The following is a 14,590-nucleotide window of genomic DNA, read 5'->3' as shown; positions in this document are numbered from 1 at the left end:
AAGTAAGACACAATTTCGCACTGATGGTGCATTGTAAAAACAGAGGAGGAACTTCTTGGAAGTTTGCTGGCAGCTGGCCTTAAGCTCTCGCTTCCCAAGTAGCACAGACGACCCCCATGGATCACGATCGCCGAACATGGAGCCGATTCTTTCTGCCTTATCCGTAGTTTCGTACCAGAAAAGTCCGGGCCCTGATACAGAATTGTTCGAAAACGCGACAATTCAAGCGCCTTGCACGAGCAGCGAAATTCGCCATTTGCGTCTGCTCGTGATGCTTCGGGGTCTTTTCAAGGAGTTCTCGGAACATTTTTCGCTTGAATTCGGTGGGAAAAAATTGATACAGACGAGTTTTCCGAAGTTCGGACACAAGGCTTAGATTATTTTGTGAGTCTCCGCGGTCTGGAGAATCACGCCATTCCTTCAGTCGGAGCGGAAGAAGAGAATGTGACGAAAAAATTGGAAAGTGAACGGCGCTCCACATCGGGCAACTGTCAACGAAGTTCCAGATGGAAACTTTTGACGTCTCCATAGCGTTTCGTTAGTTGCCACGAAGCCCCATCGATGCTCTTGCAAAACGGGCTGTACTGCCGTCAAGCCGTTGCCCCGAATAGAACGAACTTCATATGCGAGTCTTGGCTCTCACTTGTCAATATAGGGGCGAGGTGTGAGGTGTTGATGATGACAACTGCGATTTTCTCCTTTCCATGATCTTGATAAATACGCGTTAAAAACGTCAATCTCCTTCCTACCTGCCTATATATTACTTTCTCGTTCCACGACGCCCGCTCTACCCGCGGCTATACAAACAAGACGAGGACGGTGGCGTCAACGACTGCTCCCAACCGAAAGATGGATACGATAGATGGCTTTCTAAGAAACAATACGTGAATTGCAGGATTCAGCCGGCCGCATCGATGACTCGGACGAAGATGAAGTCGTTTCGCGAAGACCCCAAAGCAATTTCAGTCGTAGTGCCAATCGTCGCTCAATGCTGGCAAGTGCCTACGAATGGTACGAGGCGGCAGATCGTACGCTGGCCGGCGTAGACACGCCTTCGAGCCCCGCCGCATCGCATGAGCGACACGTGTCGGGAGCGAGCGATCCGGGTCGAGAAAATGTGGTAATCTTGCCCAGCGAGGACGAACCTCTTGGAATACACGTAGTTCCCGAGCAGAACCAAAACGGCCTCGAGGGTCTGGGTCTAGTTATCCAGGGTATCGAGCCCGGCTCGCGGGTAGATCGCGACGGCCGGCTTCAGATAGGCGATCGCATCGTAGAAGTAAATGGCAAATCGCTCCTGCAACTGTCGTTCACTGAGGCGCAAGCGGTTTTCCGTTCGACGTTGAAGGATCCTCAAATAATTATTAAAGTCGCTGGGAAATCTTTGTCGCTACCGGCATCTCCTATCTCGAAAGCAGCGCCGGCCATTCCGTCGAGGAGCAGAGACGAGACCGCTGTTCAGAGCAAGGACAGTTCGTTGGAGAGCGCTCCGTCCCCTGGCAAACGAGAAATGGTGGTCGGCGTCACTCCCGGCAGGATCGCGGCTCTCAACGCGGCCAATACTAGAAAGATCGGCAAGAAGGTCAACATAGAGTTGGTGAAAGGAGAAGAGGGACTCGGCTTCAGTTTAACGACGAGAGACAACCTCTCGGGGGGATTGGCTCCAATCTATATAAAGAGCATTCTTCCCCGAGGCGCTGCCATTCATGACGGGAGACTGAGGTCGGGAGACCGACTGCTCGAAGTCAATGGTGTTGAGATTACGGGAAAAACCCAGCCGGACGTTGTCGGCATGCTGAGAGCAATCCCTTCTGGGAATACTGTGCATCTCGTAGTTTCCAGACAAGAGTGCCTGGAGCAGAACCTCCCAAGGGAAATCGTGAGTTGTCCAATCTTTCCCTCAATGCTCTCGAGATTATATCAACCGTTATCATGATGATATCTCACTCCGTGATCCTTCGCCTCCCTCACGGATAGTTGGGCCCGGGTGTAGCTTCTTCCATCATGATATGCTCAATTGATTTTCTTGATTTTTCAGCCGCCGGATAAAGTAGACGCCCCTCCAGAGGAAGTGGGAATCTACCCTTGGAAGGAGCGGCACATCATTGCGTTAGACATCTTACCCACCGATACCGGGTCAGCTGGGTTGGGCATCTCTGTGAAAGGCAAAACCTCGACGAACAACAACCTGTCGCAAGACATGGGTCTGTTCATCAAGTCTGTCATTAACGGAGGAGCAGCTTCCAAGGACGGCCGATTAAAACCCAACGACCAGCTGCTCTCGATCAACGGGGAGAGCCTTCTCGGCAAAACGAATTCGGAGGCGATGGATACGTTGCGACACTCAATGTTCAAGATGGACGGCCCGTACATCAAGCTAACCGTCGCTCGAAGGCTTCCAAGTGCTGATTCCGAAGAAAACCTCAAATTCGAGGAAGGATTCCTCTCCACAAGTTCTGGGAGCAGTTCCATAATGGACTCGAAAGAAAACGTCAGCCAGCCACCGTACAATGGGAACGTCACACCTCCGCATGATCGTGATCGCAGGAACGAGGTGTACGGCTCCATCAACAAACGGAACCCCGTCATCGAGAAGCTGATGGGTTCTCCGGGGCAGGTCGACGTTTCCTCGGTCCTAGATAGCCCTGGAACTCCGATCGGTCAAGCCGGCTTGCAACAAGTAATCTACGGTAGGAGCAACATCAGGCCCACGCCTGTGAGCAGCAGTCCTCCAGACCTAACGCCGAATAACTCGACCGGAGCTCTAGAGAAGAATGGTGTTTTACTCAATGACGACTACAACGCCAACGTCACTAACGACGACGGGGGTTCCGAATCCGCGCTGAACACGAGCGAGTGAGTTATACGTGACCTCATCCCTTCCGAGAATCCCGACTGTTGATTTCATTGACTTTATATCTCCGTACATTAAGGAGGGCGAACCCTGGATAAATTCAAATTCAGCGAATATGATACTAACATCCTTCCTTCTGCACAGTATGTCCTTGGCCATCGATGGAGCGTTTTCGAGAGACGGATTCGGACGACAGTCGATGTCTGAGAAGCGACACGCACACCTAGACGCCAAGTCAACCGACACTTATAAGAAAAATAAGGAGAATCGAATGATGCGACAGCAGCAAGGTGGCAATTATCGCTTGGAGCAATCTAGAAGCGGGGGAGATCTTCGTCAGCGATCGAGTAAGTGCCTGTGATTGGGATAGCCAGGAATCCGCCAATTTCCTCAACGAAGTCCGAACCTCGAGCCTCCTCCCGGGAAGGCTTCCACTTTGGGGGAACCGTCGCGCAGGAATCCTCATGATGCTCCCTCATTTTCCAGTGTCACAAGGGGCGCCCAACAGCACAACGCTGTACCGCTCAAACTCGATGGACTCGATCAGTCGCGGGAATTACTTGATGAAAGCGAATAGCGTGGCCTCACCGCAGACTGCGCAAGGAAGCAACAAGGAGAACAGAAAACCAAGTCCTGACTGTGAGTTGAGACAGAGTCTCTCTCTGTTTTGTGGTGACTGACTGCTGGTATCCCAAGTGACCTCCATCTCGACGATTGAAGTCAGGGCTCTGACCTTCAGCGGTGTTACCTATTTCTTTCGGCTGGCCTATCATGAATCGGTCAAGTGCTTGCGGCGCTGTCATCGATTTTTCGAAAAGAACTTCTCATGGGAGCACGGCAGTCGGAACCCCAGTAGCGTTCCTGAACGACTCCAGCGTGGTGATGGTCATGAGCCGATTCTCTGTTTTGGTGTAATCAAATCCTAACCATCTGGTGCCCTCTCTAAACTAACTACTCCTCCTGTAGTCGATTATCAACGACCTTTACCTATGGTGCCAAGGACTCCAATGCTCTTCCCGGTGCAGATGTTTTATCCAGCGTGCTGCAGTATGTAATCGTTCGAAAAAAAATTGCTGTAGCTTCCTTCCTGCATGACGCTTGTCTCTCTGAACGTTCCCGCTGCGAATCTCCGGAGGCTTCTCTATGGTAGAATCGTTTGCTGACCCCCGTTCCCTGCGATCGTCGCGCCCGGAAAATTCACGGAGCCGTGACTTGGATAATCCGTCCCGAGTTCTAGACTCGCGGTCGCGCTGCATGTGGGGTTGACCGATCGTGAACCTAATGATGAATTCTCTCGCGTAACACCGTCCTAACTCTTAGCAGCTGCGAAGTACCAGCCCAATTCACCAAACGCCTGTCCTTACCATACAGCTATGGCCAACGGTGAATCGCCCGGAACGGAGTCTTCAACGGTATCGTACGACGGCGTGAAACCTTCTCTGCGATGTCTACCGCTCTCTATGCAACGGAGTTCGAGTCTCGAAAGCTTGAGCCAACCTCAAAAGCGGGGCAACCCCAGCTTCAGACAAGCCGTTGATAAGAGTCTGCCTGCCGCATGGGATGGGTCGACGCCGCCGACGAAGAGCTTCAAACGTGTACAACGAGGTGAGGAAGGCCAAGATCGCTTCTTCTCCATTTATTGGGGAAGTCCTGTAAAGAACTTCGTCGGGAATGTTTAAACTCCAGTTACTGTGGAGTACATTTTCCGTGTCTCATGTGTGTCCTTGCACGATGCTGACTGCGAAACTTGCTCGTTTCAGTGGATGAAGACCTTTCTCCCGATGCGGTGCAGACCCCATTGAGGGGAGCCATCCCTCTCGACTCCTTCTCGCCCCTATCCCCTGATGAGAAACCCCGCAAGAAGGGTTTTTTCCGGGGCATGTTCCGTTTCGGGAAGAACAGGAAAACCATCCCGGAGCCCGGTGGCAGCAAGCACTCGATGGAAGCTGAGCGGAGGAGGTTATTTGTCGAAGAGCAGAAAAAAGCGCTCTTGCCTAGCCAATGCAGTTCAACAACTCAAGGACCCCCCTCGCATCGAGTTCTGCACCCAACTCATTGGGAGAGGGTGAGTCATCATCTGCCCGAGCTTCACAGCAGATGAGAGTGAGGAGTCCCGCCAGAGATGTGAATTTCACCTGTCCGCGCCTGATTCTGATCGTATTTTCAGACCCAGGTAGCGGCTACGCGAAGTCAGAACAGTTCTTGTCGGCTAACGTCAGCTGACTACGGATCGTCTCCGAACCAAAACGGTCTTCCGTTAGTGATGGCCAACGGTCTGCAAACCCATGGGCCCCCTCCAATGAGCACTCAGCCGCGGAGTCAAAGACTTCCCCAGCAGCTGGAGGAGTGGTATCACGGGAAACTCCAGTTGCAGCATCAACAGTACCAACAACAGTTTGACCCCGTAAGTTCTCCCTTTCTCAGGAACGGAGAAAGTAGAGCCTAAACATAAAATCGTCTCTTGCTTGAGCGAAATGAGCTTCAGAGAGATTCGAGCCAACATCAGGAGCTTCGAAATATTTCAGTATGGCCAACATAATGGAAGACCGTTGCCACCTATCCCGGCTTACAATTTGAATCAGTTTCACGCTCAACCGAGTCAATCGCAATTCCGAGCCGATGATCTGGGGCACTTCAGTCGCAGTATAAGCTTGAGGAGTAATCGGTCATCGCACGTGAGTAACATACTGGGACGATAAGGGAATACACACCCCACTGCCAAGAAATTATCTTTCTCGATTCATGCGGGAGCGACGTCAAAATCGCGAAGGGACTCTGATTGAAGAAATCCTCCTGAATCCATGTTCAGAGTGACTTTTGCAATAACCCAGTTCTCTTATGCCCTTCAGTCGCATCTCGACTACGGAATCGTGACGCGAGGGATGAAGCAATACACTGTATACCGGGAGATCGAACGGCCGGGGTCGAGAGTGGGGGTTGTAGACCCGACGTCGCCTCCTGGTCAGCAGCAGCAGAAGCATCATCCGCAAAGTCATAACCGACAGTTCCCCCATTACGCGAATGTGAACCAGCTTCAACAGCAAAGCATGCATCTCGTTCACCAGCGACAAAGCAGCGAACCGGCGCAACACGTAAGTCTCTAGGAATCACGGATGTCGAAAGGCAAACACGAGAAATTAATATTCGGATGATCAACGGATTTTCTCGCTGAGAACCCCCAACTGGAAGTCCGATCCGCTCTCTCCGAGAGTTTGACAGGGGATTCCCAGCTGATTCTCGAGACTAACAATGAGCTATATCTACCTACTGCGCAGATGAAACAAAGACCACCTGCGAACTACGGAGGCGACAAAGGTCGAATGCAACCGAATCTGATGGCTTATCCTCCGGTTGCGCAAAGCTGCAATCCTGCCCACGTGTACGCGACAATGGCTCGGCCGACCGCGGCGCCTCGAACTTCAATGGGGAAGATTCCCCCGGGATCGAAAGTGTAGCCGGCTCCTTCTTCATACGTTTAAGATGGAAATACGAAGCGTTGCCGCTGTTCCGCTCATGTACATATAAGAACCACCGACTCGAAGCGTCGGAGACCTCCTGCTAGAGTAACGACTAGCCGGCATTGGGTCTTCGGCCTCGCCTATTTATTGTTGGCCACTTTCTCAAGTGTTGATTAGACAACTTCCATTTACAATTATCATCACGCATATATTTATGACGGAGGCGCAAGACGACACGAACGCTGGACCGATTCGCGGCGATGATGAAGCTGACCGGACTCGGACGAACGGATGGACGAGCGGACGATTGTATCTCTCTGTATATACCGTATGTCCGCCGATCGGTGTGCATGAGCTCGTGCGATCTCTCTGTGTACTTAAGTAGCATGCTCAGCCACTGATTCAGATGAACAAAAAAGTCCTTCGTATTTTTTGTGAAACCACGTCATCGTCGTACGGACTTGCCACCTCACGATCACTCAGATCGAAAAGGCAGCGTCCGATGTCGATGCTGAATATGATGTTGGACATGGATTGTATATACGAAAATGACTCACTCAGTATGTAGCTTCCAGTCTGTACAGGATTCTACCGATTTCGTATTTCCTCCAACAATGTAATAATGATGTAGGAAGGTCACTGCGTGAGCATAGTCGGAGCCCATTGCAAATAAATGAATAGCCGACGAGGTCTAAATGGAGTAGATTAGCGAAAATAAATGAGGAAGTCGACTCTCCACGAGATATCGATAGCATTTTCTTCCGAAGAACATTACGGACAGCGGGCTGCGGCGACGACATCCACGTTTTTGACTTGCCGTAAGGGAAGAGAGGAATAGATCTCTCAATGGGAGCGGGGAAGTCAGCTCTATGGGTCTGTTTTAGGCCAAGCGACGGTGTTTCCGCTGTGCCAGCGAGAACAAGAAGAAGAAGGAGTCGGACGTCTCTCCCGAGTGTCTCTGAGGCTAAGAGAAGAACGTGAACCGACCCTGTCGACCGCCTCGGCGACTTCGGTTGTCGACAGCAGACGTGATGTGTCTTGTCAGTGATCCACTTTAGTTGATTGTATGTTTCTAGTCTTTGAGAGTGTATGTGCGAGACTCCGAGTTTCGCTGCCCGTGATTTTGCCGGCTGATTGTATACGTTGCTTAACGGTGATGGCAGTCGGAAGGTAACTGCGTACTTACGACCCGAATAGACTCACGAGTCAAGTCCGCAGACGGTAGTTGGCTTATACGCTGAGCTAGTTACGACAATGAGATTCTTCTCGAAAGCACTTAAAAGTCGTAAGTTGCCTCGGAGCCCTCGGAGAACAGGGAAGAAACGACCGTAGAGAACCGCCGCGCCGTCGAGGGCAAAATATCTCGGCGAAATATCTCTCCTCTGGTCCTCTGCCCTAAGTCATCGAAGGGATTTCCCAAGCCTACTAAACAAGTCAATCGATCGGACAGTCACTTAGACCGGAAGTCGAACCGTCTCGAGACAAAGCGTCTCCCGCCTCGGGCGCGACGGAAGTTCCCACAGTACCCGCTCCCCCGGTCAGTCTCTTTTTGGCCCTCACTCCCACAGGCAAAAGTCTCCAAGACGCGAAATTCGCCCCCTCCCCTACCCCCTTGAAGACTTGCTGGGCGATGTTGGGAAATGGCCTTGGGAGGACCAGGGACTCGATGTATCTCAAGTTGCAGCCCTTTTCAGGTTTGTTCTTAAATTCGGAACGGAGACTAATCGAGGGGGCTTTCGACGTTGCGGGAGAGTGGAGGGAACCCGGTCTCATAGAGAACCGTGTAAGAGATCTCTTCCTTGTTAAATAGCACAGATGGCGATTTTGGTCCGGCAGCTTCGGAGGCTCAGCATGTCTTTCAGCGCGCGCGCTGCTGGGAGAGCGAGCGGAGAGCAAGGCTTCCAGCTTTCAACTTCGGAAGCCAAGTATTATTGACACTCCGACGCTCTCTACTGCTTCAAAGGACTTCATGCTTTATTTAGGAGAAGTGCCGCTCCTTCATTCCTGGAAACTCGCAAGTCCAGTCTTCGGCTTGGGATACTGACATTTGTGAGTGATATGATTCATTTCCGCATCGGCCTCGCGCAGAGTCCTTCACCAAAATTTTCACTCACGCAGTCTGTGGATCACCTCATAGGCCTGAAGCGGAAGCCGACTCGTCTTCTGAGTCGAAGAGGCCGTAAGTGACACATTCTCCTCAAACCGAGCAATCTCAGCCGACTAAGCCCCGTGTACCCGAGATCATGTGATCTTTTCGCGTTGATTCTCGCGATCACAGATGGTACCATGCTTGCCCTCTAGAAGGAACGTATTTTCGAGAGAGAAGAAACTCGGGAAGAACGCGAAGGGTTGAAGTGTCGGGAAGCTTCTTCTCAAGACGTCACAGACGTCTCGGTACATCAATGGATATGCACGGTCTCTCATATACTGGAAACGAAAGCGTCGCTGATCGATTCGCGGTCTTTTTTCAATGCGTTCCGATCTTCCTCTTCTTTCTTAGCTCAAGTATGAGGTTGCGCTTATTTCGGCTCTGCTCTCCCCTGATCAGACAACCACGAAACGCTTGTTCGGAGGAGGATGTACATGATGAATTGAACATGAAGATGAGGAGACATACATGGTCCAACCGTTTTTGCCGCCATTGGAACGGTACCGACTTCTTCACGCAAGCGTGGGATCAAGAGTCATAGCAGAGGCAGGGAAGATGCGCCAAACCATCGTTGCGGTAGCTGAGAAAGGAGGGGGAGCCCACAATCATCCTGATCGATTGCTTGAAGCAAACATGATGGTGATGATCGAGAAGCGGCAGCAGAGTGGTACAGACACAGTCGATGATGATGAAATGGTCTCAAGGACTCCGTGTGAAGGAGCTAAACGTTAACGCCAGACGGGATCGTGCGATTGTTTGCTGGAACTGATATCAAATATGAAATGGAAAGAGGCCTGAACATGGAAGTAACATATTCCATCCGCTGAAGAACGGCCTTGCTCTTTTCTTTAGCATTCGATTTGCTCATCCTAGGGTTTCCGTGTCTCGTTGTTTTCCGAGTTTTCCTCGGTTCGCCATCTGATAGATTGAACGCCGTTTGGGGTTCGTGGTGTCTTCTTCGCCGCCCACGATCCCTTCCTCTTCCACCTCCTGATTTCTTCTCGATCAGCCGGCATACTCGCTACCGTCTGCCTGACACCTCAGGCTGGGAGGCTGTAGCGACTAGCTCATGGTAGCGCGCCGAACTGTAGAGGCAGGCGCAAGTCAGACCCAGCGAATCCCTTGGTCTGTGGGAGGTGAGGAGAAGAGAGCCCGATGATCGTTCCTGCAACGATCAGCTCCTCGGGGTGTCCCGTGTCGATGGAAGCTTCATCCGAGAACGCAAGATTTCATTCAGAAAAAATCAATCCGCGGGGAACTCGGTTGAAAAGGAGCTTCGGGGCGAAAGCTGGGATACCCAGGACGGGCGAGAGGCACCCACTGATATTCTTCCCGTGTCGCTTTCCGAGCAGACCTGTCAGAAAGACGATGCTACTCTATGAGAAGTCCTCGGAAAAAATCGGTCTATGTAATAGCTGAATACGCTTTCCCTGGTGATTCTCATGATCATGATGATGGTATAAGTCGGTGCTGACGACACGCATCTCTCTTCATCTCTTAGGAGATTTTCTTTTTTTTTTTCGCGAATCTAATGTTGCGAGGAGATATCTGTGGGCATTCGAGGCATCCCGACATGCTGTGAAGTCCCGACCGATTCATTCCCTTGATGGACCATCGGCATCGTGAATCTGAAAATCGTATGAGGCGATTCCTCAGAAGGGGCGAAATCCATTCCGAGCGCGAACGTCCCGATATTTGCGGCAATTTTCCTTCGAAAGAATCTACATCAATGAATAAGACCAGCGACACTCGCTCGCTGGGGCCGATATCGATTCGATGTCCACGCGTTCTTGTGGAATCTCGAGTCTTTTCCGCCAGCTGTCGCTTCGGGTTCGCGAGGATGTCCTAGACCGACTACACGTGCCACCATGTGCGCGACGTACGTTGCGCTGAGCCCCAGGCAAAATCTCGAAAAAAAGAAGGGGAATCCAGCTAAGAGGTTAGTAAATCCAGCCAAGAGGCGAGACTATAGTTTTCCAGCGGATGAAAGGAGGAGCAGTCCGCGATCATTGAGAATTCTGGCATCGTCGACGTTGAGACGCCTTCCAGAGGTGTAGGTGGTCCCCCTTTGTCTAAATTCTCGAACATTAGTCGAGGGGCGGCATGCTCGCCGAACGCGACCGGGAGTCGAAGGTTCCCGATTATCGCTCCGGTTGCCGCAGACGGGCAGCGCGCCAATAGGTTAGTCAATATAGTTACGCATCATTAGGCATACAGTATTCATCCTAATAGAGCCGCATGTTTCACTACAGCGGCGTACTCTCAGGTGCATGCAAGATCCACAGCAACGGATCGATTTGGCGGTTCGGCATCGAGGCATGTGCCCGTTGTGAGCGTGTCGACGCATGAGATCAAAGCGGGGACCTGCGTCCTCACCGGTCCTCGACTCGTCGGCGTGAGTGTCAAATGTCTACCAATCAAAACCGTTAAATCCATCCATTGGAGAACACTGGGCTAGTCGTCCGTGATGGACGTCCCGTGTCGAGCGCCTGACCCTCTTTCCTGTCTCGGATCGATTTTGCCGTCGAAAGCTGTGACATCAAGTTATGCAAAATCTAATGCAGGAATAAAGGTAAACAAAAAGCCGAACGGAAGAAGTTATGTCTGTGGTTGCTACCTCGCGACAATCATTAAATCGATCGTTCGTAGATACGTATACCCCGAATTCATTTTTTAACTGTGAACAGTCTTGCGCGAAACCTCCTCCGGCTCGAAAGCCAGACTTTACCGTATTAGAAAAGGGAACTCCACAACCATTTGCTCCCCGCGCTTATTTCCGAATCCCCAATGAGCCGTTGGTAACTCTCGGCCAGAATCCCAAGCGATCTTTTCATGTTCTAAGCGCTTGATCGAAGACCTCAGACCATGGTTCTAAGATATCACAGACATTTCGGACTCTAGCGTACTGCTGGGTCGACTTGAGCCAACACGCTCCAGCCATTATCGGCAGCTCCGGGTGTTCAGAGGTCTGGAAGGAACGAGCGAGATTTCGGAATGTTCGGTACGGGGGATGCCGTTCGCGGCGATACGGCAGAAACGGTGAACTTGCTTCGTGGGCAGTGACTGATAATCATTCGAGATGCCTTGCGGAGTCAAGCTGAACCAAAGGCGGGCTGAAACCATTTCAATGATGGGGTCTGAAGATGATGATGTCTTGCGGGGCTCAGTCCCTGGTGCATAGAGCTCCGACGATCTCCCGGTTTCTCCCCTGGGGATCTTCGGAGCTAATTATCGGGAGAGCTCTTATCAATGTAGATGTAACTCGTGGGGGCTCTATGCCGTGGATAGGAGTCCGATAATTTTCCGCTGCCTTATACCGAGCGGGAAAAGATTCTCGTGAGAGCTCTATGCCGCGAATAAAACTCCAATGATCTTCGAGTTCGTCACTCCGAGGATCTCCAGAGGTCCACGTTGTGTAGAGCTTGTACGAGACAGAACCCCGATGATTTCCGACATTTGTAACTCCGAGGACCTCCGGAGGTCCGCATTGTGCACTGCACGCTCGGGGAAAACTCCGATTTTTCACGGATTTTTAGTACGAGTCCGCGGGTTCTCGGCATCTGGGTATCCTGGTCCCGGCTCCAGCAAACGACTTGCCGTCGTGGTCGTTTGGGAAAATTTTATTAATCGAATTGAGCCCACAAAGAGCCACCCGGCTCATATTCCCCCGGAATCTCTCTCGGAGGAAATATGCCGTCTCAGATATAGCCCGTACTACGCGGTCATGCAAATCCAAAGCGACTGGAGTACGCTCTCAGAGAAGCACTCATGAGCGAGCTCAAAGAGCGACTGGCCGGCCACGCTCGTGGAATTCCCGCGCTGACGTCGGACGATACGTTTTTGATGAGAAGCGGTTTGCTGTAGTTAAGCTTCGGTAGGTCGCTCGACTTGGCGCTAAGAGCCTCGGGGGTCCCCGAGATCCGCTCGTGAAACCTCCTGAGAGGCGGAAAATGTTCCGTTTCCAATTACGTCCTTCCCATTCACGTCCCACGAACAAGCAGTCTCATATGGACGCCACGATTAGTCTGCCCCAGCGAAACGATCATTCCTCTCCGACGCACCTCCGTCCTGCTCTCGGTGACAGGGAGAGCGCAAAGTTTTCACTCGAGGTAGACGAACGGGGTCGAAAAGGTCGGAGCGGGAATTCGATGACGAGCGGGCTCAGTCAGTCGCACCGGATCCCGGAAGATGGCGCTGTATTCCCTGTATGGTTTCAGTTTGTGAGAAGGACTCGCGCATCTGCTTAATTTCTCACGGAAATTCAATAAGTCTCGACACGTTCCCCTCGGTCGAGTTCGGCTTCAGAAACTCTCGGACAGAGCGGGAAAGACCTACGCTCCGAATTTTTGCGCAATCTAGAAATACGTTGAGCTTGATTGATAATCTAATTTAGGTCTAGCGGAGGCGTTCTGACCGGAGCGCGCCCGAAGTCCGGAGCCGTCCAATGGCGGCCTCGGAAATTCAATGAAATCCCCGCTCGGAGTTATCAGAGCGAGCAACCACTACAGTCTTGAGAAACTGACCGCTCGTTTCTGATAGCTCTACGCATCGCCGCAAGACCTGAGCAGCGCCTGAGAAAATCTGTCTTAATGCAATTTTACCGTTACTCCATGGCCTTACGATGTGTGAAGTACGTCGAGTTCTAGACCCACTCCCGCTCGCGATACAGAAGTCTCCCTGAGTCCAACGGAACGTAAGGCTCTCGAATGCGAGGAACCAATTGAGATCACGTCCGATTACTGTCGATTTTGTGTTTTTCGGAGGTTCTTCTCCTCCGGGGAATTGCGGCTAGACGCACTCCATTCCCAGATTCGGCTCGTTCAAGCTTCATCGTTCGCTATCCCTGTCTAAACCCCGATAATTCAAAGGCAAGTTCGTCGTTGAGCGTGGTCGAGCACCCAGCTGTCAAAAAGCCCCTTGACGCGGATACAGAGCCGATTAACGAAATGGCTGACATTAGACCTTTTCGAAAGGCAACTTAAGAGGGTGGCAAATGACCATTTGAGGAACGTGTCACTAAATCGGAATGGCGCCAGATACCGATGCGTTGATGTCTCCATCTTGCCGAGTGGCTGACCCAAGCTTCGGCGCGAATGGGCACTTTCGAGGGATTTTAGCCACCTGCATGATGATCGCTGGGTTTTATTTCCGCAGGAGTGAGTTGACCCATCGGTGACCTCTGAGCGAGTCCAGTCTGACTTTTTCCAAAGATAGGACTCATGAAGTTTGAAGATTGAGACTGACCTGATTTATTCCCCTGTGTGAGATTCACATATGCCAAAAGGTGGGGTGTATTTCGGGGCTCGGGTACACTACGTTTCGTGTATGTTTATTTATCGAAGCGCTTCCTAAATGTGAAGCATGGCGAACAAGCTCCATTTCTCACCACTTAATCGCCATGGACCGATTCAAGGATTAATGTGGGAATCAGGACCTGAGAGCTGAGGGATCTCTTGCGGTCTTGGTCTGAATGTTCCCCACTCGAGAGCTCTCTCACCTTCCTTTCCCTGCAGACAGAGATCGAGTTCCGCGGGGCAATCGCGTGCGAGAGAGTTTATTGAATATCTGCAAGACGCTCGACAGTGCGAACCATTCTTCTGCACGAGCGAGCGGTTACTCTTTCTCGTTTGGTATGCGCCGGAATAATATTACCATGAAGTTCGGATGGTCGAGCGATGTTCCCACGATTCGATCACAGTGTGATTAGAGAGGCATCAGCCGCTGCTTTTGGCAATTTCCCTCACCCTGAATCGAATTTTCTGATCGCCCATCAACAAGTTTCGTCGATTGATCTCTGATGTGTTATGATTCCCAGTGTTGATGCCAAGCATGGTCTGACCAACAGATCGATATATCGAAGAACCGGATTGAGTTCCAGGAATGGCCAGCGCAGTATTGTCCTTCTTTCGTTCCGCCTGCCAATACGTCTTTAGTTTCTCTCTACTCTCGCGTCCGATCGGAAACGTTCCGTATATACTGGCAGAGCCATTCGTCCCGGACGCAATGCGAACGAGCGTGTAACGTCCGTCCAAAGGCCGTCTAGCTTATTTACCGGCCAAGGGAAACGAGCGACCTCAGTCCACCCATTCTCGAACCCGACGATACGAGCCGCGGATGTCGTCGGCTCAC

General features: G+C 51.5%; 1 protein-coding gene across 1 annotated transcript in view; it reads left to right on the top strand.

The window, feature by feature from the left end:
- The window catches only part of baz (par-3 family cell polarity regulator), a 50,073-nt gene extending 43,451 nt beyond the window's left edge, over positions 1 to 6,622 (top strand). Inside the window, exons 4-14 of the mRNA XM_029112510.1 lie at positions 896 to 1,879; positions 2,039 to 2,856; positions 2,999 to 3,201; positions 3,341 to 3,493; positions 3,821 to 3,901; positions 4,175 to 4,459; positions 4,615 to 4,919; positions 5,022 to 5,258; positions 5,380 to 5,529; positions 5,704 to 5,946; positions 6,130 to 6,622. Of these exons, the coding sequence (XP_028968343.1) occupies positions 896 to 1,879; positions 2,039 to 2,856; positions 2,999 to 3,201; positions 3,341 to 3,493; positions 3,821 to 3,901; positions 4,175 to 4,459; positions 4,615 to 4,919; positions 5,022 to 5,258; positions 5,380 to 5,529; positions 5,704 to 5,946; positions 6,130 to 6,309 (3,639 nt within the window). The 3' untranslated portion in view covers positions 6,310 to 6,622. The remainder of the gene's footprint in view (positions 1 to 895; positions 1,880 to 2,038; positions 2,857 to 2,998; positions 3,202 to 3,340; positions 3,494 to 3,820; positions 3,902 to 4,174; positions 4,460 to 4,614; positions 4,920 to 5,021; positions 5,259 to 5,379; positions 5,530 to 5,703; positions 5,947 to 6,129) is intronic.
- The last annotated feature ends 7,968 nt before the right edge of the window (positions 6,623 to 14,590 follow it).

Source organism: Galendromus occidentalis, unplaced genomic scaffold (assembly GCF_000255335.2).
Source record: "Galendromus occidentalis unplaced genomic scaffold, Mocc_1.1 scf7180000075683, whole genome shotgun sequence".
Classification (NCBI taxonomy): domain Eukaryota; kingdom Metazoa; phylum Arthropoda; class Arachnida; order Mesostigmata; family Phytoseiidae; genus Galendromus; species Galendromus occidentalis.
The sequence above is the reverse complement of the archived record's forward strand: the minus strand, read 5'-3'. Positions and strand labels throughout refer to the sequence as shown.